General features: G+C 40.1%; 1 protein-coding gene across 1 annotated transcript in view; it reads left to right on the forward strand.

Annotated features, from left to right (window-relative positions):
* ASAH1 (N-acylsphingosine amidohydrolase 1) overlaps window positions 1–27219 on the forward strand; it is a 50228-nt gene that overhangs the window by 18326 nt on the left and 4683 nt on the right. Inside the window, exons 2-10 of the mRNA XM_045454700.1 lie at window positions 5971–6017; window positions 14680–14770; window positions 15165–15251; window positions 18059–18137; window positions 22752–22826; window positions 23713–23758; window positions 24318–24462; window positions 25007–25061; window positions 25188–25269. Of these exons, the coding sequence (XP_045310656.1) occupies window positions 5971–6017; window positions 14680–14770; window positions 15165–15251; window positions 18059–18137; window positions 22752–22826; window positions 23713–23758; window positions 24318–24462; window positions 25007–25061; window positions 25188–25269 (707 nt within the window). The remainder of the gene's footprint in view (window positions 1–5970; window positions 6018–14679; window positions 14771–15164; window positions 15252–18058; window positions 18138–22751; window positions 22827–23712; window positions 23759–24317; window positions 24463–25006; window positions 25062–25187; window positions 25270–27219) is intronic.

Consider the following 27219-nt stretch of genomic DNA (forward strand, 5'->3'; position numbering starts at 1 on the left):
CTCCATTCAGCTCTAGAAAATTTTCTTACATAATTTCACTCATAATTTCCTCCCCTTTGTTTTCTGTGTTTTCTCTTTCTGAAAATACTATTAATCAGTTGTTAGACCCCACATATTGATTTTATAAACATTTATCTTTTTTTTCCTCCTGTGGTTTTATTTTATTTTATTTTTCCTGTATTTTCTGTATGGTATTTTCTATATTCTAAGACAGATTTTCTCACCTTTACTTTCCTGTCTTTTTATTTCAGCAGTTATGCTTTTAATTACTTGGGTCACCTTTTTTTCATATCATTCTGCTCTTGTTTCATGGATATAACAATATATTGACTTTCTCTTGAGGTTACTATTTGAGTAATCAGAATGTTGAAGCTGGTAATTATTTGATATTACTTTTTTTTCTGTTCCTTAAATTGTGAATAATCAGAATATTGAAACTGGTAATTATTTGATATTATTTATTTTTTCTGTTCCTTAAATTATTGGAGTATATTTTAGTTATATTGTTTTTAATTTGTTTTCTTTGTGCCTAAATATTAGAATAGGAGGCTTTTAGGGGCACCTGAGTGGCTCAGTTGGTTAAGCACCTGACTTCAGCTCAGGTCATCATCTCACGGCTCATGAGTCTGAGCCCTGCTTCGGGCTCTGTGCTGACAGCTCCGAGCCTGGAGCCTGCTTCAGATTCTGTGTCTCCCTCTCTCACTGCCCCTTCCCTGCTCATGCTCTCTCCCTCCTTCAAAAACAAATAAACATGAAAAAAAAAAAAAAGAGACCTTTACTCTCAGGCAGGAGTCATTCAACTTTTTTTTGGTGCAGGGCCAGAAAGTAAATCTTTTAGGCATTTTGGGCCAAGAGACAAATAAAGGATATTATGTAGGTACTTACATAATTTCTATATTGCCACAAATTTTCTGTTGATGAAAATATATTAGCAAATTAATACATTTTTTTGTAACATAGGTCTACTAATGAGAAGAATTGAATTCTTATAGGATGGGCATTTTGCTTATTGGGATTCAGGATTAGTGTCCCACATTGATTGCAAATGTTTATATGTTATTCCTGCTCTGTATTGAGATTTTACTATATGTCATATTTGACAGTTTCTTTTGTATGGATGGGATGAATAATAGCTTCCCAAAGATGCCCAGGTCCTGAGAAGCTGTGAGTATGTGCTTTTTATGGCAAAGGGGCCTTTACAGATATGATTTAGTAAAGGAGCCTGAGATGAGGACATTATACTGGATTATTCAGAGGAGCCCAATATAATCACAGAGGTCCTTATAAGAGGGAGGCAGGAGGCCAGAGAAGAGAAAAGATGCTGTGCTGCTGGCTTTGAAGATGGAGGAAGGGACCATAAGTCAAAGAATGCAGGTGATCTCTAGAGGCTGGAAAAGTCAGGGAAACAGATTCTGCCTTAGAGTCCCTGAGGGAGCTCTGAGCTGCAGACCCATTTTAGACTTCGGACCTTCAGAGCTATAACATGATAAATTTGTGTTATATTAAGCTATTATGTTTGTGGTAATTTGTTACAGCAGCCATAGGAAAGCTAAGTGCGGCCAAGTACTGCATAAGTCCATTCATGTGTGATTTTAAGGACTCTGCATCTGGGGCACTTCTAATTAATTTTTGGTATGTAGGTAGTAAATGGAGGAGTGTTGGCTGATGAGACAAAGTAGAAGAAGCTGTTGTGAGAGAAGGAGAGCGCCAAGAGGCTCCTGGCTCAGAGTGGCAATTATTCTGGAGGGTCTTATAAAGGTAATAAAGGAAGATGAAGGTAGAGTTAAATTGAGGGGTCGGTAAACAGGAAATAACCGCCATCCTGACCACTGCATACAAAACCACATATGGCATTATCACTGGGCAGAAAACTAAACACACACAATCTCTCTCTCCATCTCCTTCTTTCTTTTTTTCACACACACCACCGCAAAGGGTTTTCCTCTAAAGAAACAAAAAAGAGTGTAGGAAGAACAGAGGTAGCTTGCATAGGTAGGTGTTCACGCTTTACAGCAGTGGCCGGCAGACTGCAGCCAGCTGGCCCAATGCATCCTGCCCCCTGTTTTGTTTTTTTTTTTGTTTTTTTTTTGTTTTTTTTTTTTTAAGCCAAGAATGGTTTTTATATTTCTGGAAAATTGGAAGGGGAAAATCAAAAGATTAATATTTTGTGACATGTGCAAATGATACGGAATTCACGTGTCAGTGCCCATAAACAGAGTTGTCCTGGAACATAGCCACACTTCTTTGTTTGCTTACTGTCTGTGGCTGCTTAGCATTACAACAGTTGAGTGGTCTAGCAGAGCCTGGGTACAGTGCACTTGAGGCTTTTCCCGGTTGCTTGGCACACTTCAGGTGACGTGCATGCACTTTGAACTCAGCAGCATTGTAAGTGCCACATGTATCAATGCACCATGTTATTATTATTTTGTGTGTGTGTGTGTGTGTGTTTTATTTATTTTGAGAGGGAGAGAGAAAGAAAACCATCAGGGGAGGGGCAAAGAGAAAGAGAGAATCCTAAGCAGACCGGGGAGATGGAGGGAGGGAGGAAGGGACAGAAGGAGAGAGAGAGACAGAGAGAGAGAGAGAGAGAGAGAGAGAGAGAATCCCAAGCAGACCTCATGCTGTCAGCACAAGCCTGATGCAGGGCTTGACCCCACTAACCGTGGGATCATGATCTAAGCCAAGATCAAGAGTCGGCTGCTTAAATAAAATGACTGAGCCACACAGGTGCCCCATCGATGTGTTGTGTTATTTTAATCTTTAGGGAAAAAAAAGAAAGTTACCAATGCAAACCTATCATGTTGAAACAAGAAAAGTGAGCTTCAAATGTTGTGTCCTTGAGGCAAAGTAGAAAATGGGATTATCTTGTCACTCAACTAGATGACAGCACATCTAGAGTTGTGCTGAAGGAATAAAATATACATCAACTTGGCATGATTAAGCACTCATCACAGTATTCCTATCTTATAGGAAAAAATGATCAGAAAAACAAGACAATTTAAAACAAAATATCTCATCACAGCAGAATTTCTTTACAAATTTTAAAAAGCAAATGAGGCTGCAAAGTAGGTCTTTAAGTAGCTCATCTGTTATCAAAGCAAGGAAAACTATTTCCCAATGGCAAGTTAATGAAATCACATTTGATTGCTGCAGAAGAAATGCATCCTGAAAAAAATTGTGTTGCACTATTAGCCTTTAGATGAGAACAGTTCTCCAGGACTTTGACAGAAACATCCATATCCATTAAAGAACAAGGCAAATTGATTCCCAGTTGTTGATACTGACCAGTTATTGCTATTTATTAAAGCACCATTGCCAATTTGAAACTGAATTAACATCAGGTCATCACTTAGGTGTTAATGTTGTGTGTATAGAGTTTTGTTTTGGAATTTTTTTTTGCCTAAATAAATGTTATAAATTTATTTTTTATGTTAAAAAAATTTTTAATGTTTATTTTTGAGAGGGAGACAGAGCATGAGTGGGGGAGGGGCAGAGAGAGAGGGAAACACAGAACCTGAAGCAGGCTCTAGGCTCCGAGCTGTCAGCACAGAGCACGACGTGGGGCTCTAACTCACGGACCGTGAGATCATGACCTGAGCTGAAGTCAGATGCTTAACCGACTGAGCCACCCAGGCACCCCAATAAATGTTATAAATTAAAGGAAAAATGAATAGTCTGCATGGAACAACTATAGGCAAGGATGCTTTCAAAGAACTTGAGAACTTGGTAATTCAATAAGATCTGAAATGGAATCTGCTATTTTTTATACCAATTGACAATGGTAAAAATATGTGCAGAGGAGACAAAGCTTAGCTGGACAGATGTTCAAAGCTTGTGAAAATGCAAGCTGTTTCAAGCTTGTGATTATTAATTATATTACTGGTTGAAAGGTACTTTGTGGAAAATATTTGAATCTGTCATGTGCTAATGAAACCAGTAATATCAACTATGAACTTCTTTTGCTTTCGTAGACTTAACATTATCATTTTTTTTTATTTTTATAAGACATAGATGCTAAATGTCCAAACTACTGTATTAGTAGTAGTTAGATAGGTTAACAGCGGTGAAGTTGCGCTGCGGGCCAAAATTCTTCCGAACAAGAACCACTGTGAACCACTGTTACTGAACATTGAATGGCTTTGGACATTAGCTTTTGCCAACTTGATAATGAATTATCAAATTGCTATTATTTATTATCTAGTATGTTATGCTATAGTAATTTAGAAACAGTTTAAATTCTAGTGATTGGATTAGCTTCTGATCATTTGATGCTCACTGCTGTTTCTTAGTGAATTCAGTCTAAAATTACAAGGCAAAACTTGAGCACTTTGATGAGAAACTTATACTGTGGTAAAGTTATTTAGAAAGTTAAAGATTGCATCACAGGTAATGTGTTTGCATCACAGGTAATGTCAGGGTATATTATATACCTCCTTCCTATAAAAAATTAAGACATTATGAAATGAATAAGCCATAGGGATGAAACGTACAACATAGGGAATATAGTTAGTGGTATTGTAATAGTTTGTATGGCGACAGATGGTAGCTTGTGGTGAGCATAGCACAGCGTATAGAATTGTGGGTTCACTATGTTGTACACCTGAAACTAATGTGACATTGTGTATCAACTATACTTCAATTAAAAAAAAAAAGTTAAAATAAGATGTTAGATGTACATTCCTACACAAATTTGCTGCAGGTATATTTTCTGAGCTCATACTTTAGTTCTAGTAGTTCCCTTCCCTATTCCACCTCTTATTGTGGATTTATACTTCTTTTTTTTTTTTTAATGTTTAGTTTGAGAGGGGGAGAGGGGCAGAGAGAATCCCAAGTGGGCTCCACGCTGTCAGCACAGAGCCCACATGGGGCTCGATCCTACCAACTGTGAGATCATGACCTGAGCCAAAATTGAGTCAGACGCGTAACTGACTGAGCCACCTGGGCGCCCCTATACTTCTTTATAAAAAGTTATTTTACTTTTACAATATTGGGTCTGTGGAGAGAAGGAGATAAACATGCTTGCTATCTTGAATTAGTAATAAAAGAATCATAAATCCATGTGGACTTTTCTCATGTTATGTTAAGAGCTCCTTTTATTTTGCTACCGAGCTTAAAACACTTCTCCCTGAAACCGTCTCACTCATTCATTCACTGAGTGGCCTCAGTGATAGGAGCCACGTTCACCTCAAGGAGCACAGAATCTGGTCATGGACAGAGAAAATGAATAGTTACACTGCAGTGTATAACTACAGTAATGGAGCTGGGCTCGGTGCCATGGGGAAGGTAGAGGAGAGGATAGCTGTTTTCATAAGAGGAGAGGATAGCTGTGTTCATATGAGAAGTACAGGAAACTTCACAAAACAGACAGCATTTGACCTGGATCTTAGAATGTAAAGCCCAGAGTTCACTAGGTGGAAGAAAAGGCATGTTAGGCAGCAGGAACAGCATGCTGGGGCGGGGAAGGGTGAGCGATCAGAGGATGTGGTTGCATGTGACTATACGTGGTGGGGGGAGTGGCAGGAAATGAAGCGGAGAAGGTAAATTATGGCCAGATTATGAAGGGCCTATGCAGTGTGTCCTGAAAATCTGGTTTGCGATGCAAATCTCTATCACAATGGAGTTAGCTCATAAATTCAAGCGGTAGCATATTTTGTCAGGCAATTCACTGTTCCTCACAAGTCAGCCTATCAGACATGAACGTGTCCATCTACTTTTTACATTTCCTCTTTACTCAGTGTGTTTGCAACATAGAAGCCACATTACAGCACTAGTGCAAACTGAATTAAGACTGAAAATGTACTTGAGTTTGAGACTGTAGAAATTTTCTTGGGAGGAGAAGACTTTTAAGAGGTATTGAAATGATATAAAAGGGCAAACCATGCTTGTTTTTTGTTGCCATGACTTTTGACTGTTTTTCAAATTGCCTGTTCAATTTGTGACTTTGTGAAACTTAATTTTCTTTTTTTTTAGTGGACAGAAGATTGCAGAAAATCAACCTATCCTCCTTCTGGACCAACGTGAGTAAATATCAAATGGTCAAAATGGACTTTGACCTTTAGGGAGATTTTTCTCTATGTAATTAATGATCTCATAAAAATGACAATAATGAACAAAAAATTAAGTGATGTTTTCTATCGTGAGGCCTTTATTTTTTCTGAGACAATTATTTTTTTCAAGTTTGTGTATTACATATTTGCCTTTGACCCTGGATAAATATGGAAATACCCCATGATTAAAATGCCCATTTCTAGCCTATCAAAATCAGAGGAAAAAAAATTTCCATTCTCCAGTAAATTCTGTCTACTGCTAAGCATTTTCTCATCCCAACAAGTGCAGAGCTGAGGATGACTTTTTTGGTGCCTCAGTATGAACCACTGGATTATATTGGAAAAAGCATAGAGTCTTATATGTGAGACCTTCAAGAAATAAACCCTGGTATGATAATCAAAGCTGTCAAAGACAGCAGAGGATTCAAAAACATAAGGGAAGGAAGGGTCAGTGTCATATTTTAGTGCATTTAATGTTTATATTTTTAATCGAGGTGTATGGCCTTTTCAAATCTTTTGTGGCTAAATGAGCCTGTGAGAAAGACCCAAGAATAGCCCACCCACCCAGAGCGTACAAAATGTGGAAAAAAAGGGAAAGGTGTAGGGAAGGATAATCTTTTTGCCCTGTTTTCCTATTTTCTTTCTTTCTTTTTTTTTTTTTTTTAACGTTTATTTATTTTTGACAGATAGAGCATGAGTTGAGGAGGGGCAGAGAAGGAGAGGGAGACACAGAATCCGAAGCAGGCTCCAGGCTCCTAGCTGTCAGCACAGAGCCCGACTCGGGGCTTGACTCACAGACCATGAGATCATGACCTGAGCCAAAGTCAGACGTTTAACTGACTAAGCCACCCAGGCGCCCCCTGTTTTCCTACTTTCCGAAAGTGGCCTGCTGGGTGTGGGGGAAGGAAGAAAACAACTTGAACGTGTTAGAAATAAATCTGCCGTGGGCGCCTGGGTGGCTCAGTCGGTTAAGCATCTGACTTTGGCTCAGGTCATGATCTCACACTTTGTGGGTTTGAGTCCCACGAAGGGCTCTGTGCTGGTAGCTCAGAGCCTGGAGCCTGCTTCAAATTCCCTGTCTCCCTCTCTCTCTGCCCCTCCCCTGCTCATGCTCTGTCTCTCTCTCTCCTTCAAAAATAAATAAACATTAAAAAAAGAATTGAAAGAAATAAATCTGCCAGTTACTTTACCAGCAAAAAGGAGTTTATTTGGGAACAACAGAGAATTACAATCCTTTACAAGCAAGCTACAGCAAAACCATAGGCAAGCCTACAGAGCAAAAGAGGGGAACACTCTTTTATAGAGGAGAGCAGGGAGTGGCAGGTGGGGTTGGGGGGAGTTGGAAAGGCTGTTCAAACAAAAAAAGGCCATTGGAGTAAATGGAGTTTGAAGTATAGTGGCTTCTCATTGGCTGATATGGCAGTCCCTCATTGGCTGGGCTGTTGCCAGGGGAGGAAGAAAGGTTTTCTTCCTCCTATGAGGTTAGTAAGTAGCACCTAAAATACTATCAACTTGCCAGGCTCCTTTCTTCCTGCTGGGTCTATAGTTGAGGAGAAGTGAGAGGGCAGGAGAGTTCCCCCAACTGCCTCCCGATTCCATTCTAAATGACGTTTCCTTTTAGATCAGGTGCCCTAAGTATCAAACCTAAATTTGAGCAAACTGCTCCCCGCCCCCATCCCCACCCCACTTTGGAGACTTTCTATCCCTTTAAGGCCACAAATTTTAACAGGTGGATGCTCTCTCCTGTGAAGAGGTTTGAGAAGGGGGTATAGAGAAGCAAATCATCTACATATTTTAACAAAGTAGAGCCTTCAGAAAACTTCCTATGATCCACGTCATCATTTAAGGTTTGTGAAAAGTAAGAGGGACTCTGCAGAACCCTGGGGTATTTCTGTCCAGGTGTGCTGCTGTTCTTCCCAAGTGAGGGCAAAAAGATACTGGCTATTCCTACCAGCTAGAATGCAAAAATGCATGGCATCATTAAATTGTGAAAAATTTGCTTTCACTAGGAATGGATATCAGTAGCATAGAAGGGTTGAGAACAACAAGATGCTGAGAGAAAACAATGGTATTTGTTGCTTTTAGGTCCTGGACAAACCTCCATCCTTGGGTACTGGATTTTCTTACACATAAAATAGGAGTATTACAGGGAACTAGTGAAGCCTTCAGACTTATAATCTATTAAGGCCTTGGTGCTTTGAGGGGCTTCTTCGTTTACAGGCTACTGATTAATTCTGCAGAGAGGTTTCGAGGGATCTCTTTGAATCTTCATGGGGAGGTGCACTTGGGATTCTCCCCATATCAGTTAAGGATTTTGCCCATTACGGGGATGGTAGGTAATCCGGTAGGAACAAATAATCAGGGTCCCTAGATGCAGCTATAGTCAGGTATGGAGCAAATGAAAGATGTGGAAGTGTCATTGCATCCCCCTGGTTGGCTATTTTGATTACTGTTGTCCAATTCTAGAATTATTTCCCCTTTGGGGAGAGGGAGATTCTGGCATGATAGTTCTGTGAGAAATCCAGGCCCAGTAAGTGAATAGAGGTAGAGGAACTAAGGAGAAAAGGGGCCTATTTCTCAAAGGGCCTAGACAAAAGGGAGTAGCGACAGAGATGGGAACCTGTTGGGATTTATCAGAGACCCCCACCCCCCACTTGAACTGTTTTGGCACTCTTGAGGCTGAGGCTGCTTTACAGCAGTGGCACTCAGCACCAAGAGTGTGGCTCTGGCGTCACTACAGACAGAGATTCGTTCCCAGTCTGGAAAGTGGTTTCTCCAGGTCAGTTAGGAGGGGAGGATCGGGACAAACTCCTGTAGTCCCTCGGGGCCACATAATGGGGAATTAGGAGGACATTGGAAAGACTCCCTAGGGGGCTAACAGCGCTTGGAGAGCTTAAGTTTCTAACAGTCTTTTTTCTTTTATTTATTTTTTATTTATTTATTTTTTAACGTTTATTTTTGAGACAGAGAGAGACAGAGCACGAACAGGGGAGGGGCAGAGAGAGAGGGAGACACAGAATCTGAAGCAGGCTCCAGGCTCTGAGCGGTCAGCACAGAGCCCGACGCGGGGCTCGAACTCACGGACCGCAAGATCATGACCTGAGCCGAAGTCAGACGCTTAACCGACCAAGCCACCCAGGCGCCCCTCTAACAGTCTTTTTTCTAATGCTCTGACTCATTGGAATAACAGCAGAAAGTAGGAGGTTTTTGGTTTTGTTTAGGAGGCTTCATTTGCCAAAGTTGAAAATTGAGAATTTTAGCAGTCCTTTTTTCAGGTGACCCACCTAGGATGCCAGTGACCTGGTTTGCCAAGTCCAATCTGGAGTGAACGTAGTTTTCCATTTCATCTTGGTCCTTTCAGCTAAAGAAGAAACATCCCACTTCAGGTCATTAATGAACATAGAGTTCAATGCTACCTGGGTGGATTCAGCATCTAGAGGAAAACCAGAATTTTTAAAAAAACAATTTGGAGTTGGTATGCCAGGGTGGCTCAGTCCATTGAGTGTCCGACTTCTGCTCAGGTCATGATCTCACGATTCGTGAGTTCAGGCCCCGGGTCAGGCTCTGTGCTGACACTGTGGAGCCTGGAGCCTGCTTTGGATTCTGTGTCTCCCCCTCTCTGCCCCTCCTCTGCTCATACTGTGTCTCTCCCTCTCTCTCAAAAATAAATAAACGTTTAAAAAATAATAATAAAAAAATAAAAACAATTTGGAGTCTGTTATAGTAGCCATGAGGAGATTCATCGGGCTTTTGTGTGCAGGCCTGAATTTTTGTTCCCATCACCAGGCTTAGGAAAAGCTACTGTCATTGTTCAGTGGGGATTTCTTGCAAGTGTTCTGGCATCTTGCCAAAAGTTAGGAGTCTGTTTCTCTAAATATCCTCCGGGATGTTCCCAGTGGGCTAGTTTCATCCAGTGTGGCCTTCACAAATAAGCATGTGGACTAATGGATATGAATCTGAGAAACTAGATTGCTAAGTTTGAATAAGTAGGTTAAATTCAATAGCAAGCTTATGGGGATCGTCAGTCACTTTAGAAAAGTCTTTAAGTGTGGCTTACATAGTTCCCTTGGTGCTGGGAACATGAGAAACTTGGAGTTTCTGTAGATCCTCAGAAGAGTCCTTTTTAAAGAGGCAGGATTTAGTAGGTTCAGGAGAGGAAACAGGGAACATTTTAGGGGAAAAAGGAGGTTTGGCAGTGAGAAGAAAGGAAAGTGGCACCTGATGGGGGCCTGACACCAGGTGGCTGCCTTGAGTCTGGAAACAAAGAAGGTAGGGGAGCAGAAAAAGAGGTCTCCGAAACCATTTTGACTTTGTTCACTTGTTGCATCAGTTAATTTACTGATTATTACTAAGAGACGAATTCAGGATCCTGGTAAGGATTCAGAAGTCTCAGGGTACCACCTAAAATAGGCATCAGCCTGCTTAAGATTCTCTCTCTCTCTCTCTCTCTCTCTCTCTCTCTCTCTCTCTGCCCCTCTCCTATGCACGTGTGCTCTCTCACACTCTCTCATTCTCAAATAAATGGATAAAATAGGTATCCTATTTAGGTTTGTTTGTTTGTTTGTGTTTTTAGGAACTGTGCTCTCTAGCTTACTTTTGAGTAAAACAAGTTTGGGGAGATCAAAATTTCTCCTTGTTGGCCATTGAAATTCTAAATTCCTTTTGGTTAACTCAGTCCATTTAGTCATAAATGTGCACGCGGATGGATCCACTTTAAAACATAAAAGCAGTTGGAGTCCAAGTAGGGGCCAGGTACTCTCAAAGCATTTTGATGACTGGATTCCCATTTTTTAGATGTTTTTCTGTAAAGAGAAAAGTTCCTGAACACCACAGTTTGAACAGAACAACCTGGTTCCAAAAGAATCAGACCGAAAGCCAGTATGTTTCCAGTAGGAACAGTCCAGTTCCAAACTGGAGTCAGACCAAAGGCTAGTGCATTTCCAGCAGGCATAGTCCAATCCCAAAATGAGTCGGGAGGAATGTCAACACAGACCGGTACAACTTAAACAGGGACAATTGGTTCTAAACAGGAGTTGGACTAAAGGTCATTACAGTTGTAACTGAAACAGTCCAATTCTGTAAAGGAGTCAACGAGTACTCTCATTTAAAAAAAAAAAAAAAAAAAAAAAAACAAGTCTTTAAGACAGATCCCAAATAAAGCCTGAAGAGCTTAGATACAAAGAAAGAGGAACTTGAATCCTGGAGAAATCTTACCCTCAAACCCCAGGATTGGCAAGAAAGCAGGGAGTCCAATGGACTCTGTGGGTATGGGCACCTGTTTGTTTCCTTACCAGCTTTGGCATTGTTGGGGGTTTTCTCTGGATTCCACTTCTGATCACCAGGTAATGTGACCCTTAAAAATAAATTTGCCTGTTGTTTTACCAGCGAATATGGGTTTATTCAGCAAAAGCAGAGAATTATAGTGAGGGACAAGCAAGCTGTGGCAAAACCATAGGCAAATCTGCAGAACAAAGGACAGGAACACACTTTTATAGAGGAAAAGGGGAAGTAGGGAAAACTCTTATAAATAAAAAGTCTCCTGGAGCAAACTGGGAGTTGGAAGAATAGTGGCTTCTCATTGGCTGGGCTTTTGCCAGGGGAGCCTTTCCTCCCCTGCTGGGACTTGTTCCTTTCTTACTGCTAGGGCAGCAGTTGAGGAGGGACAGTGGTGCATCGTGAGAGCTCCCCTGTCCACTGATTCCATTCTAAATGACATTTCCCTTTATTCATTTTCAGAAACCAGTAATAATAAGATGACAGTTTCAATTTTTGTAGCACTCCAGTTATATATGTTGTACTGCACTTGCCTAAATTATGTATTCTAAATAGCCTCTATCCCAGATACAGACTGTAATAAACAAGATTCTTTTGATTTACTCACCTTTATGTCAAAAGAGGCAAATATATGGCAGGAAGTAATTTAGAAGTAATCAGTCTCTGGGGTGCCTGGGTGGCAGAATTGGTTAAGCATCTGACTCTTGGTTTCAGCTCAGGTCATGATCTCACGGTTCGTGGGTTCAAGCCCCACATCAGCCTCTGTGCTGACAGTGCAGAGCCTGCTTGGGATTCTCTCCATGCCCCCCCCACCCCCCGCCCATCTCATGCTGTCTCTTTCTCTCTCAAAATAAATGAATAAACTTAAAAAAAAAAAAAAAGTAATCAGTTTCCATGTTATTCTAAAGCTGTGAACATTCCAGCCCTCTGTCATGTGGCTTGCTCTCTGGAGGTCTTCCTTTGTGTCAACACTGGGACCATCTTGGTGTTCAGTGCCTTACTGAGTGCATGCATCTCGTGGCTGGTCTCACTGCCACAGTTCATTTTAACACATAGTGATTACCTTCCATGTTTAAGACTTTTTTCCTACTCCCTTTCATGTGTACCTTACAGGTGTCTATGAATTGGTTACCCTACAAACCTTCTCTGCTTGGGCTTTTAATTGGTTCTAGGTTGTTGAGTGTATGTATGTGTATACACGTGTACACATACATGTGTACAAAGCTCACATGTACAAATAAACATTTTTCTCATATTTATGTATCTATACAATGTAAATATTTTTGCTCTGGTATTCCTCCTGGATTTCCTCCTGCCTCACTAGCCTGTTCTCCACATCAAATTCTTCCATTCTGCTCTGATCCTTTTCTCTGCACTATAAATGTGTCTTGGCATGTGAGAGGGGAGCGTGGTATTCATATACCTTTCAATGACAACACAATCCTCCTGTACTTTTTTTTGACCAAGTACATCGATTCCAGAGCTCTGCATGGGCATCTGTGAGGGAAGAGAGAAACGCCTGTGTATCCAGCCTGACCCGTCAAATAAGTACTAGAGATCAAGGGACTGACAGCTGGAGCACCTCCAGATTCCATCCAGATCCCATTAGCATTTATTTTCTCCTTCTTCTAATTTGTGCATGCATATACTGTGTCACTTGGACTAGTTTCCGAGCCACCTGGGGAGCCAGGTGGGTTCAGGCACTTCTTAATAGTGACTGTGATGATCTGGGCACAGCAATTACCAAGTCTCAAAAGTAATTTAATGATGTTTATTGTTTGTAGTCAAGTAGGAAAATATTCTCTAGTAATTACTATTGATTGAATACCGGTACTGCTGAGTGTTTTTTGTGTATTTCATGTAATCGTCACTGCCTTCATAAAGCAGATACTATTTATTTCTCTAGGAATTTGAGGTAGAGATGTTAAATGCTGAGAAAACACTTTAAAAACATTTTAGAAAGCACTTAATGTGAATTAAAATGTGGGATCATGGCTAAATTCTAGTTGTTAAAATAATTTTGTTCAGTTTAACAAGAATTTTCAAAGAATTCTGATTAGTGGAGGTATTATTATAGAGAGGTTTCTGGGGTCTCCCCATGCCCTGTTAATCTAATCATCTGCTGTAGTGAGTTTATTTCCTCTACATTTCTTCTTTGCAGTCCTTGAGCCTACCCAACGCTCTGAACTGGAAAAGAATCAGGAGATTAGGGTGGATATAGGTTTGGTGGCTCACACCAGGGCAATAAGGGAGCAAATGCTGGCTATTTTTAGGCATAGTTCTAAACTGATAAATCACCACATGGCACACCCTTAGGGGCTATTTCAGTTTAGTAACAAGAGGTGGAAGATAATGTGTCAGCAGCTACAGAAAACAGTTGTAGAGTTCATCCACCAGAAATGTGGCCCAGCTCCATCGATAAGGGAGTGGATGTTGCAATGTCTTCATTGTAGAAATTGCTATGTGTCAGTTGAAGAGTAGAAAATCAGGGAATACGTATGATGGAATAGTGCTCGGGTTTGGACTGACTACAGAAGCATGAGAAGAGAGGGAACATGGCAGGAAGAGTCACATGGCTGAGTGACTGGTGAAGGTTTTTGAAGCCAGTCATGGGAAGCTAATACATGTTGCCACTTCTGGGGGCTTAAAAGATGCCCTTACTGAAGCCAGTGCTAAAGACATGATTTGACAGTAGTGTTAGACTGTCTAAGACGGAACTCTGAGACTGGGATACCAGTCGGAGAAGTGCCCAGAGCCTAGACTAAATCTTTGCAGAGATTTGGGAAGGGAAAAAAAGCAGATATTTTCTTTCTTTTCTTTTTTTTTTTTTTTTAATGTCTGTTTATTCTTGAGAGACAGAGACAGAGCATGAGCAGGGAAGGGACAGAGAGAAAGAGAGACACAGAATCCGAAGCAGACTCTAGGTTCCTAGCTGTCAGCACAGGGCCTGAAGTGGGCTCAAACTCGCCAACTGCAAGATCATGACCTGAGCTGAAGTCAGACGCTTAACCCACTGAGCCACCCAGGTGCCCCAAAGGCAGATATCATCTAGCACTGATGCATAGATTACATGAGGCTCTTGAGGCGACATTGATTCTTCACATGTCACCAATTCACCTTAACCTTTCAGAAGGTAGAACTCTAGTTTAAGATTTCTGAAATCACATGTGATTGTGTATGCAACATAGGGCAGAAACACTAGGTGGGAAAATGAGCTTCTCTGCAAACTGTGGTTTGAGTGCTGTCGTCTGTATTGTTGTTAAGAATGTGCCTCTAACATATCCATCTAGATGTAACTATCCAACTCCCATCAAGAAACTGCTTTTGACGTTTCACGGTGATGCACCTCTCCTTGCAGCTATAGGGGTCCAGTTCCGTGGTATACCATAAATCTCGACTTACCGCCCTATAAAAGATGGCATGAATTGATGGCTGACAAGGCACCAGCGGTATGCTGACTGTTCAATCTTCTGTTTGTGACTTTACTCAATATAATTGCATTTTTAAAAGAACAGTTCATGAAAGTACATACCAGGTATTTTAAAGATACGGTTTTGATACTTTCCTCCCATTAACAGTAACAGAAGAAAAGATGTCATTTTTCTGTAGCTTCCTGCTCTTTTTACTAGCCTATGCCTTTTGTTTCTGTATCGTCTACCTTCATCTTAATCATATGGCCTGTTAAAGATGTATTCTCTGTATATATTAGATTAAAATATTTTCAAATAGCACTCTGCTTATGTATGAATAAGTCAAAAGGTCTGTATCTGTTTTCATTTTACCATTATTAATCTTAAATGTCAACACTTTTTATGTCTATTAATTAAATTATTTATTTTTCAGCTAAAGGTTATAATGAATTCCCTGAAGAATATGATAAATGCTTTTGTGCCAAGCGGAAAAATTATACAAATAGTGGATCAAAAGTTGGTAAGAAATATTATTTCCCACAATAAATTTTAAACATACACACATTCCCCCACATACATGCAGAGTTCAGACAAGGCTTTTGTATTTAAAGACGTAATTTGACAACCTCTTCTAAGGAGGTTGGATGAGTTTGCATTGATTCTAGGCCACCTGTCAACTTTAGAGGTACTTAAAATTCCGTGTTTTGGTAATATTAGAGTAATAGGACACAAAATAGCATGGCAAATTGTGGCAGTTTACTGCCCCTTCATCTTTTTGTTTGTTTGTTTGTTTGTTTGTTTGAAGTATGGACTATTTTATACAACAATGGGCAAATGATGTTATTTCATCTGGGAGCATGTCATTTCTGTCCCCTCACACAGTGTGTTGACTCTTGAACTCTACAGGTTTGAATTGGGAAGGTCCATTTATACCTGGATTTTTTTCAGTAAAGTACTGTAAATGTGTTTTCTCTTAACAATTTTTTTAAACTTTTTTGTCAACATAGCTTTTTTATTGTAAGAATACAGTATAAAATACATATACAGAATACGTGTGAGTCAGTTGTTGATATTATCAACAAGGTTTTTGGTCAACAGTAAACTGTTAGTAGTTTTAGGGAAGTCAAACATTACACAGAGATTTTCAGCTGTATAGGGGGTGAGCTCCTAACCCCCACGTTGTTCAACATTGTTCAACAGTCAATTATACATTTGCAAGTTCACTATTGGAAATTGGGTTTTTTTTTGTTTTTGTTTTTTTTAAGTACATTGCCTGCAATCCCAGGACACATTTCTCTACCTGTGTATGATCAGATGACATATTCAGCCCAGCTGCATACTTGATGAGGTCCCTTAGTGGCTGTGAAACTCACTTGGGTTGTGTGTTTCTTGTAGCTATGTATTCACCAAGTCGATTCATTTCCCTCCTGGTCATGCAGGACGACTCCATTTCTTCAGCTCCTTTTTAATTTAGGTGGAACCAATGGAAAATCTAGGTCCTGGCCCTTAGAGCCTCTGAGGGATCCTCATCGCCCTGTTTCAGTCACGGCTCTGGACCCTCCAAGTTCCGCAGGGTACAAAGGACTGGGGAGGACACCATAGGCCTAGGGCAGATGTTTTACCTCAGCACTTAGGACATTTGGGATTGGATAGTATTTTCCTGTAGAGGCTGTCTGCTCACTGTGGGATGTTTAGCAGCATCCCTGGCCTCTACCCACTGGGTGCATCCCTTCATTTGTGAGAACCACAGGTGTCTCTGGACATCACCAGATGTCCCCTGGGGGTGAAACCACTCCTGGTTGAGCATCACTGTGTCCTAGTGGCTAGATGATCTAGGCATATAATCCCTGTGACCCTTGCACCTGCCAGCCACCACCCCTGTCACCCCTCATGCTTGTGCTCTCAGAGCTTTTAATTGAGGTATCCCATGGGGCGCCTTGGTGGCTCAGTTGGTTGAGTGTCTGACTCAGTTAGTTTTTGGCTCAGGACATGATCCCAGGGTCATGGGATCAAGCCCTGTGTTGGGTTCCAAGCTGAGTATGGGGTCTGCTTGAAATTCTCTCTCTCTCTCTGTCTCTCTCTCTCTCTTTCTCTTTCTCTCCCCTCCACCCTTCTCCCCCTCTCTCCCTCTGCCCCTCTCCCCAGCTCGCGCTCTCTCTCTCAAAAAAAAAAAAAAAAAAAGCGGTATCCTTCATGTTCATACTAACCAGACCTCCCCAAAATACAAAGGTTGGCAGGAGCAGCAGATAAGAGGCCCCTGCTGTCCACCCCCCCCAACTCTCTGTGCCAGCAGTGAGGGCAGCAGGCCCAGGCTTTGCATTCAGACCATATTGGGGTTTTTCCCCCTTCAAACGTTGGATTTTAAGGTTGGATCAGTCAACCTAATAACTGTATCCTTTGACATGTTTCTTACATTGTGAAACACGAGAGTTCTCATCGGGAACAATGTAGTAGTAATAGATATTGTATATGGTGGTCGTGAGGATTAAATCACGCTGTGAATTTGAAGCACAGTGCCTGGATATAATAAGTAGTTAATAAATGTTCAACAAGTCCTCTTTGTATTCGCAGGAACATCCCATTTGTGTAATGCTTTCAATTCCTAAAGGAAAAACATATGCTTAGTTAGGTAACATGACACATGAAGACCAAGTTGGTGACAAATAGGACTTGTAAAAGGTTTACACATTATTTTATTAGCAGCAGGCTGTGAGCTTAAATTGTTATCTCCCTGATAGTGAATAGTTGCATGTGAGAATAAAATTATATGTCCACAGGGAATTTGCCCCTGTGTCCCTTGTTTGCGCCCAGATCGTGGTCATGCACCGCGGCCCAAGAAGCCAGTAACGAAGACAGAAGGCTTGGTGAATGACTCAAAGACAGATTTGTTTTTAGGAGTGTGGGAAGGAAGTAGTAATGAGGGTGTAGTGCCAAGATGAGAGGGCGAGTTTGGGCAGAGATAAGGGGTAGTTGTGATGTTCCTGTGTCGTGGGCCCTGTTAGCTTATCTGAGTGCAGTTATCTTTGCTCTCTGGAGAAGAGGTGAAGTGTGAGGCAGGAAAAACAACCCTAGGTCTTTGCATCATACTGAGAACAGCTAAGTTTAAGGGAATAAAGGCAAGAGGTCAAGACTGAGGGCCCAGTATTGAGTCTTATGTAGAGTCTTTTAGAAATATGGGATGTAAAAGTGCCTTAAAAATAACTAATTATTTACTATGGAGGGGCATCCAGAACAAACTATATGTAAAACAAACAAACAAGCAAACAAAACCACAAATCTCAAAACAGCCCTTTAGGTCGAATGATTGGTAATTTATTTGTTTTCCAGCCTGGTCTACTTGGCAACTTTCCTGGTCCTTATGAGGAGGAAATGAAGGGGATTGCAGCTGTTACTGACATACCTTTAGGTAAAGTTCCCTTTGCAGCTTTTAAAAGATTTAATAAAACACTTTAAAATGTTTCTGTTGAGGTATTTTTCTGTTGAGATACACTGCATAGATCTTAAGTATACAGCTCAGAGTTTTTAATATGCATACATGCATGTAATCACAACTCAGATCAAGATACAGAAAACTCCAGATGCGCCTGGGTAGTTTAGGTGTCTGACTTCCACTCAGGTCATGATCTCACGGCTCATGAGGTTGAGCCCTGCATCGGGCTCTGTGCTTACAGCTCAGATCCTGGAGCCTTCTTCGGATTCTGTGTCTCCTTCTCTCTCTGCCCCTCCCCTGCTCGTGCTCTGTCTCTCAAAAATTAATAAACACTAAAAAAAAAAAGGATACAGAAAATCTGAGCAATGCAGAATGTTCCATCATGCCGTCTCACAGACAGTACCGCATCCCTAGGTCGCTGCTTATTCTGACTTCAGCATACAGTAGTTTTGCCCCTTTTTTTAAAATGTTTATTTTTATTTTTGAGAGAGAGAGAGATCGAGCACGAGCAGGGGAAGGACAAAGAGAGAGGGAGACACAGAATCCAAAGCAGGCTCCAGGCTCCGAGCTGTCAGCACAGAGCCTGACGCAGGGCCAAACCCATGAACCATGAGATCATGACTTGAGCTGAAGTCAGACGCTTAACCCACTGAGCCACACAGGTGTCCCAGTTCTGCCTCTTCTTGAACCTCCTAATTACACTGTGATCTCTTGTGTCAGGTTTCTTGTACTTATCGTTATAGGTAGTATGCTACTGTATAAGTAGTATGTTTGGGTGGTTTCTAGACTTGGGATATTAAGCATAAAGCAGTTAGGAACATTCTTGTATCTGTCTTTTGATGGACTTAATGCCACTCACTTGTGTTGGATATATATTTGTTTATGGGGTAGCTGTATTTTAGCCTTGTAGATTCTGCTAACCAGTTTTCAAAATAATTGTATCCACAGACAATCAGCATAGTACAAGAGTTTGTTTTCTCTACTTGATACTTCTCCACCTGCTAGCATCAATATTTTTCATTTGAGCCATTTTGTTGAGTGTGTAGAATCCCATTATTGTGTAATTTGCTTTTTCCTGATGACTGTGAGATCGTACAGCTGTTGGTCTTTCCTTTCATTGGTGAATGTTTTGTTTTTGCTTCTTTAAAAAAATGGTTTAAAAAGGTAGTCTACCTGTCTCTCCTTCCTTCTCAAGGCGAAATGTTTGTTGCAGTCTGGCCCATTTTTAACTGGCTTCAAAGAATTGTTTTAAGTTTTTATTTTAATTCCAGTTAGTGTTTTATTAGTTTCAGGTGTACAATTTAGCGATTCAGTAATTCTATACATTGCTCAGTGCACATCACCTATTTGACCCCCTCCCCCACCTCCCCTCTGGTAACCATCGGTTTGTTCTCTGTAGTTAAGAGTCAGGTTTTTGATTTGTCCCTCTCTCTCTGTTTTTTTCCCCTTTGATTGTTTTGTTTCTTAAATTCCACATGTGAGTGAAATCATATGGTATTTGTCTTTCTCTGACTTATTTCACTTAGCATTATACTCTCTAGCTCCATCCATGTCATTGCAAATGGCAAGATTTCACACACACACACACACACACACACACACACACACACACCACATCTTCTTTACCCATTCATCTCTTGATGGACACTTGGGCTGCTTCCATATTTTGGCTGTTGTAAATAATGCTGCTATAAGCATAGGGGTGCATGTATCCCTTTGATGTAGTGTTTTTATATTCTTTGGATAAGTACCCAGTAGTGTGACTGCTAGATTGTAGGGCACTTCTATTTTTAACTCTTGGAGGAACCTCCATATTGTTTTCCATAGTGGCTGCACAAGTTTGCATTCCCAACAGTGCAGGAGGGTTCTTTTTTTTCCACATCCTTGCCAACCCTGTTGTTTCTCGTATTGTTTATTAAAATAAACCATTCTGACAGATGTGAGGTGATCTCACATTGTAGTTTTGATTTGCATTTTCCTGATGATGAGTGATGATGAGCATCTTTTCATGTGTCTCCTGGCCATCTGGATGTCTTCTTTAGAGAAATGTCTTTTTGTGTCTTCTGCCCATTTTTTAAATTGTATTATTTGGGTTTTTTGGGGGGTGTTTGGTTGTGTAAGTTCTTTACATATTTTGGATATTAGCTGTTTATTAGATACGTCATTTGCAAATATCTTCTCCCATTCTGTAGGTTGCCTTCTTAATTTTGATGTAGTTCCAATAGTTTATTTTTGCTTTTGCTTCCCTTGCCTCAGGGGACCTATCTAGAGAAAAGTTGGGATGGCCGATGTCAAAAATTACTGCCTGTGTTCTTTTCTAGGGTTTTTATGGTTTCCTTTCTTATAGTTAGGTCTGTCACCCATTTTGAATTTATTTTTGTGTATGGTGTAAGAAAGTGGTCCAGTTTCATTCTTTTGTGTGTTGCTGTCCAGTTTTCCCAGCACCTTTTGTTGAAGAGACTGTCTTGTTCCCATTGGATATTCTTTCTTGCTTTATTGAAGATTAATTGACCATATAATTGTGGATTTATTTGTAGGCTTTCTATTCTGTTCTATCTGTGTGTCTATTTTGGGGCCAGTACTATACTGTCTTGATCACTAGAACTTTGTAACATAACTTTAAGTCCAGAATTGTGATGCACCAGCTTTGCTTTTCTTTTTCATAATTGCTTCTGCTGTTCAGCATCTTTTGTAGCTCCATAGAAATTTTAAGATTGTCTGTTCTAGTTCTGTGAAAACTTCTGATGTCGTTTTGATGGAGATTGCATTGAATGTGTAGATTGCTTTGGGTAGTATAAATGGTTTTAAGGAATTCTTTACATATTCTGTCTATAAGTCTGTTGTCAAATGCATTCTGAGTATCTTCTCCCAGTCTGTGGCTTGCATTTTTACTCTTTTACTGGTGTCTTTTAATAAGCAGAAGTTCTTAACTTTAATGAAGTCAAATTTAATTTGCTGAAAAAGACTTTTCCTGCAACGCTAATTTTATTTTTGAGCTACCAAAGTGTTAGAGTTGTTGTTTTAAGTAGACAATAGTACCTTGGTGTTACAAGAGAGATGATTGAGAATTACTGCAAATCAATAGTATTTATCAACAAAAGTGGCTAGGATTTTTATTGCTTTTTGCTTCTTTAAAAAAATGATGTAAAAAGATGGTCAGCATACTAGAAATATGTTCTCGCAGCCCATGTGAGAAACAAGTATTTAATTCCTTTATTATGTAAAGAATTCTATCAAATAAATACCACATATAAATATCTGGAGAGAAAAATGGATTCTAAAGATTAACAGATGATTTGTAATGAGAGAAAATGAGGGCAGAATCTTACCAAAATGGAAATAAACATTAGGTTAGGATGGGGAAAAAATGTTAAGCTTTACATGTTAACATAAAATGCGACAGAGATAAAATGTGCCGTGTATCTTTAGATATTTAATTAAAATAATTTTTTTTGTTTGAGTATAGTTGATACACAATGTTACATTAGTTTCAGGGTTACAGCTAGTGATTCAGTACATCGCTATATGCTCAGCACAAGTGTAGTCCCTCCGTTCAGCATACAGTGCTGTTACAGTACCACTGGCTATATTCTCCATGCTGTGCCTTTTATTCCCAGGATGTATACCTTTTAATTAAATGCTAAGTGTTAGTATTATACAGTTTTAGAAAATTATTCAAAAATTAAAATGTTTTAAAAAGGATTTTCTTGGTAGCTCGGCACTAATTTTATTATTTTGTTAATAGTTCCTCACCTTAGAAATATTTGTCACTTCTTAAAATATGAGCAAGGTGTTTTTGGGTGGCTCAGTCAGTTAAGTGTCCAACTTTGGACATGATCATGATCAGGTCATGATCTCACCGCGCATGGGTTCAAGCCCCAGTCGGGCTCTGAGCTGATAGTTCAGAGCCTGGACCCTTTTTCAGATTCTGTCTCCTTCTCTCTCTGCCCCTTCCCTTTTCATGCCCTTTCCGTCTGTCTGTCTGTCTGTCTGTCTGTCTGTCTGTGTCTCTCTGTCTCTCTCAAAAATGAATAGATATTAATAAATATAATATATTTATATTTAAATATTAAAATATTTAATATTATTAATTATAATATATTATGATAATATATTTTATAATATATAATTTTATAATATAATATATAAGTGATATTATAATATTTATATATTAATATTATATAAATATTATAGTATAAATATAATAAACATAATAAATATGTGAGCAAAATAACATGTTCAGTATATAACCAAGAGCCAGATGTGTTAAGTCACCATACATTAGTGCCCTCAAACAAAAGTAAAATGCAGCACATTGATGAAAAATCTGGACATCATATTGCAGTACAATTCCAACGTGCCCACATAGCTGACCCTTTGGGGGCTTGTTTTATCTTGTGTCTGTAGAGTACAGGCTGGTGAGATCCCACCACCTGACCAGCTCTTCAGGCATGCTCCAGCTGTCTGCAGGCATGTACAAAGCAAAAATTCGCACAGTGATGATTGTCAACCCTTTTCTTAAAAAAAGAATTTTCTAACAATGTCATGGTTCTGTATATTGACCAAGAAATGTCCTATCTTTTCTCATAGGTGAGATTATTTCATTCAATGTCTTCTATGAAATTTTTACCATTTGTACTTCAGTAATAACAGAAGACAAACAAGGTAAATATGTGCTGGGGGAGGGCGGGCAGTGCAAAGTACAAAGTAAAAGAAAATGTAAATGGAATTAGAACTTGTAATATCCATGCTTACTTTTCAAATTCAGTGTATGTTGCATATAGTTTTATAGATCTTAGCAAATTTTTAACGGTGAATTTAAAACTACCCTTATTTTGAGACCACTGTAATGCCTCTTAAAGTTTAATTCAGGTATGCAAAAAAGTTGGAAGAAGTGTTTTGGGACCGTAAACATTCTTACCCTTCCTCCTAGTCTCCTTACACTCTTCGTCATGATTTGGTGTAAGTACTCACAGGGGTACTTCATTATCTTTATATATATGATCATCCAGCCTTCGCCTGAAGCCCGGGACAAACCTCGTCACATCATTTCACAGCCCAGGGACCTCACTTTCCCATGTTTTTTTCTGGCCGGTACTCAGGATGCAAGGCACAGGATGATGTACCCTGACTCACTTTATTTTTGACCTCTACCTTGGGTAGGAAGTCTGCCGGTACTTGACCCTCGAGGTGTTCAGCTGTAGGTGACAATTCCTGACGGGAAGGATGGTGGCAGGTCACATGAGGTGAGGCTAGGACAGCTGTGTCCAGGTAGCTGACACAGTGGACCGAAGAACGACTCCTCATCCTCTTCAGACACCCTAATTTTACCTGGAACCCCGTGCGTTCAGATGATTGTGAGGGGATCTGGTCAGTGTGGCAGGCACAGCCGTTTGATCTTGTTAAGGCTTATGATCCTAGGATGCTGCTTAATTCTTACTGTTGGACAGAATAGTTGTATCAGTAAACTAGAACTATGTGTCCAGCTTTTAGTTAGAACCAGTGATGCTGTCATAACTGCCATGACATGTGTCTTCTTTCTTTATATTAGGTCACCTACTACATGGGAGAAACTTGGACTTTGGAATATTTCTTGGGTAAGTAAAGGATGCAGTAGAACTCTTCTTCCGAAGAGTAGGTTGTATTCCATTGATGAAAAGTAAATCCCAAATCATGCCCAAAATAGGCCCAGAAGTGAAGATCCTGTTTCTTAGTTTTGAGACAAGACGGGCACACTGTTTGGGTCTGTAATGGAGTTGCACCTAGTGAACACACATATCTGAACACACATGTGGAGGAGTGGAGGCCCCAGATGCACATCTGGTTTACTGCTCGGAAGGGAAGAACAGTATTGTATTTTATGTCTTCCTAACTTTCCTGAAAAAACTAGAACAGGGCTCTGTAATTAGAGACCTACATTTGAATCTGGGGTTTGCTATTTAATAGGCTGTGTTATGTTGGGTTATTTAACTTCTCTGAGCCTCAGTTTTCTCCTGTGGAAAATGGGGGATACAAGCACTCCTGTTGCAAAGTTGTGAGGAGTGATCTTGAGGGACCAGGTAGGTGAAGACCTAATTTAGTGCCTGGCCATCGTCATCATATGCACCCTTATTACCATCATTGTTCTTAAATATCACCGAAATTTGTCTTTTGTAGGTGGAACATAAATAATAATACCTGGGTCGTAACTGAGCAACTAAAACCTTTAACAGTGAATTTGGACTTCCAAAGAAACAATAAAACTGTCTTCAAGGCCTCAAGCTTTGCTGGCTATGTGGGCATGTTAACAGGATTCAAACCAGTAAGAAATCTACTGTTAAATAATTTTACAGGTAGCTCTGGGTCCTGCTTTTATTACTGCCTGTGAAAGGTGGGGTCTGAGGAAATGAGGACCTAGAAAGAATATGAAGCCTCAGTTCATCCCTTTGTACTTCTTGTCACCATCATAGTATGAACTTGCATGGTGGGGAAGAGTAGAAAGGGAATGAAGCCTTGTCTCAGGGAGACTGTCAGGAGGAAGAAGCGTGTGGCTGGATGGTGAGGACCGGGAACGTAATGTAAAACTGGCATCTGGTCCTTAGTCTGCCACTCAAATAAGTTAGGCATGAATTCTCTGCATTTTGTTTTCCTTGTCAGGAAAGTGTGACCAATAATATTCCACCTACTCATGTCACACACTGCACGTAAAGACGCATTGAACTTAATAGAACATGATGATATAGTTTTGACTCATCTTTGCATCCCCCCCATCTCCCGTTCCAGGATTTGGTATACCAGTATAAAAAGAGGGGGCCTTAAACAGGATGGTTGAAGTTTCTGATCTCATTGCTTTGTCTTGTTTTCAGGGACTGTTTAGCCTTACGTTAAATGAACGTTTCGGTGTAAATGGTGGTTATATGGGTGAGTAGAGAGTTCTTAAATGGGAATTCCATAGATGTTTTCAGAGGAAGGCTGAACTTTGTATTCTGGTTCACAGCCTAACCTAATTCCAGGCCTGTGACACTGTGTGTATTTGATTTCTTCCAGGTATCATAGAATGGATTTTGGGAAAGAAAGATGCCATGTGGATAGGGTTTATCACTAGATCAGTCCTGGAAAATAGCACAAGGTAATCTGTTTGATTGCTTTATTATCAAATTTAATATTTATTCATTTTAAAATTATTTTATTGTTTTTCTTGGAGATAATAAGCAACATAAAACATTCTGTTAGTTTCAGGTACAACGAAATGTTTTGGTATTTGGATATATTATGAAATGATCTCCACAATCAGTGTAGCTAACATCCATCACCATATGTTGCTACATAAATTGTTTTCTTTGTGTTGAGAACTTTTAAGATTTACTCTCTTAGCAGCTCTCAAACATACAATACAGTATTATTAACTGTCGTCACCATGTTATACATTACATCCCCAGGACTGACTTATTTTAGAACTGGAAGTTTGTACCTTTTGACCCCCATCACCCATTTTGCCCACCTTCTAGCAATGACCACTCTGTCCTCTGCATTTATGAGTTTAGTTTTCTTAGATTCTACACGTAAGTGATAGCGTAAGGTATTTTGTCTTCTCTGTCTCCCTTATTTCATGAGCATAATGCCCTTAAGGTCCATCCATGTTGTCACAGACGGCAGGATTTCCTCCTTTTTTATGGCTGAGTAATAATCATTGTATGTACACACCACAACTTCTTTATCCATGCATCCCTCAGTGGTCACTTGGATTGTGTCCATATCTTGGCTTTGGTAACTAATGCTGCAGTGAGCAGGGGGCTGCAGGTATCTTTTAAAGTTAGTGTTTTTGTTTTCTTTGGATATATTACCAGAAGAGGAATGACTGAATCATATGGTACTTCCATTTTTATTTTTCTGAGGAACCTCCATACAGTTTTCCACAGTGGCTGTACCAGTTGCATTCCCAACAGTGCAGAGTTCACTTTTCTCCACATCCTCACCAGTACTTATTTCTTACCGTTTTGGTAATAGCCATTCTATCAGGTGTGAGTGATAACTCATTGTGGTTTTGATTTGCATTTGCCTAGTGAGTCTTGATGCTGAGCATAGTTTTCAGGTACTTGTTGGCCATCTGTGTATCGTCTTTGGAAAAATGCCCAGTCAGATCCTCTACCCATTTTTAAATCAATTTTTTTATGCTATTGAGTTATATGAGTACGATATTGTGATTTTTTTCTTTATAAGAGATAGATATTTGATCTGTTTTCATTTCTGGGTTCACAGCTCCCAAAATCCTTGAATTTCCTAAGTGTTGAGAGTGATCAAGGTGTCTTTTGTCATGTTAATGAGGCAACTTTTGGAAAGCACCAAAGGGTGGGGCCTGGTGGCCTGTGAAGGAAGCCATCGATTACAGGGTTCGAACTTTCAGGGCCACCGGACATCCGGGAAGGGTAGAGGGGCTGGAGGTAGAATCAGTTGCCACTGGGCAGTGATTTAATGAGTCATGCTGATGTAATGGAGCCTCCATAAAACCCCAAAAGGAAAGGGTTTGGAGAGCTTCTGGGTTGGTGAGCACAGAATTTTGGGGAGAGCGGCATACTCCGAGAGCATGGAAGCTCTGTGCCCTTCTCACCTGCCTTGCCCTATGCATCTCTTTATATGGTTCTTGCTTCGTATCCTTTATCATATCCTTTAATAAACTGGTACACGTTTCCTTGAGTTCTATGAGCGACTGTAGGAAATTAATTGAAGCTAAAGAGGGCCTTGTGGGAACCTCCAGTCTTAGCCAGTCAGCTAGAGGCACAGGTAATGCTTACAACTGGCTGGATGGGGCTTAGGACTGACGTCTGAAGTTAGGGATGGAGTACAGTCTTATCAGTTGAATCCTTAACAAGTGAATCCAATGTTATCTGTGTATAGATAGTATCCGAATTGAGTCGAACTCTTGGACACTTGAGGATGTCCAAGAATTTCTTGGTGTTAGGTATAGGGAACCACCCCATGATGTTAGAGTTGAGCCTAAGGATCATAAAAGAATGAGTTCTTTACATATTTTGTATATTAACTCTTTATCAGATATAAAATTTGCAAATACTTTTGTCCT

The sequence above is a fragment of the Leopardus geoffroyi genome, chromosome B1 (genome assembly GCF_018350155.1).
Source record: "Leopardus geoffroyi isolate Oge1 chromosome B1, O.geoffroyi_Oge1_pat1.0, whole genome shotgun sequence".
NCBI lineage: Eukaryota > Metazoa > Chordata > Mammalia > Carnivora > Felidae > Leopardus > Leopardus geoffroyi.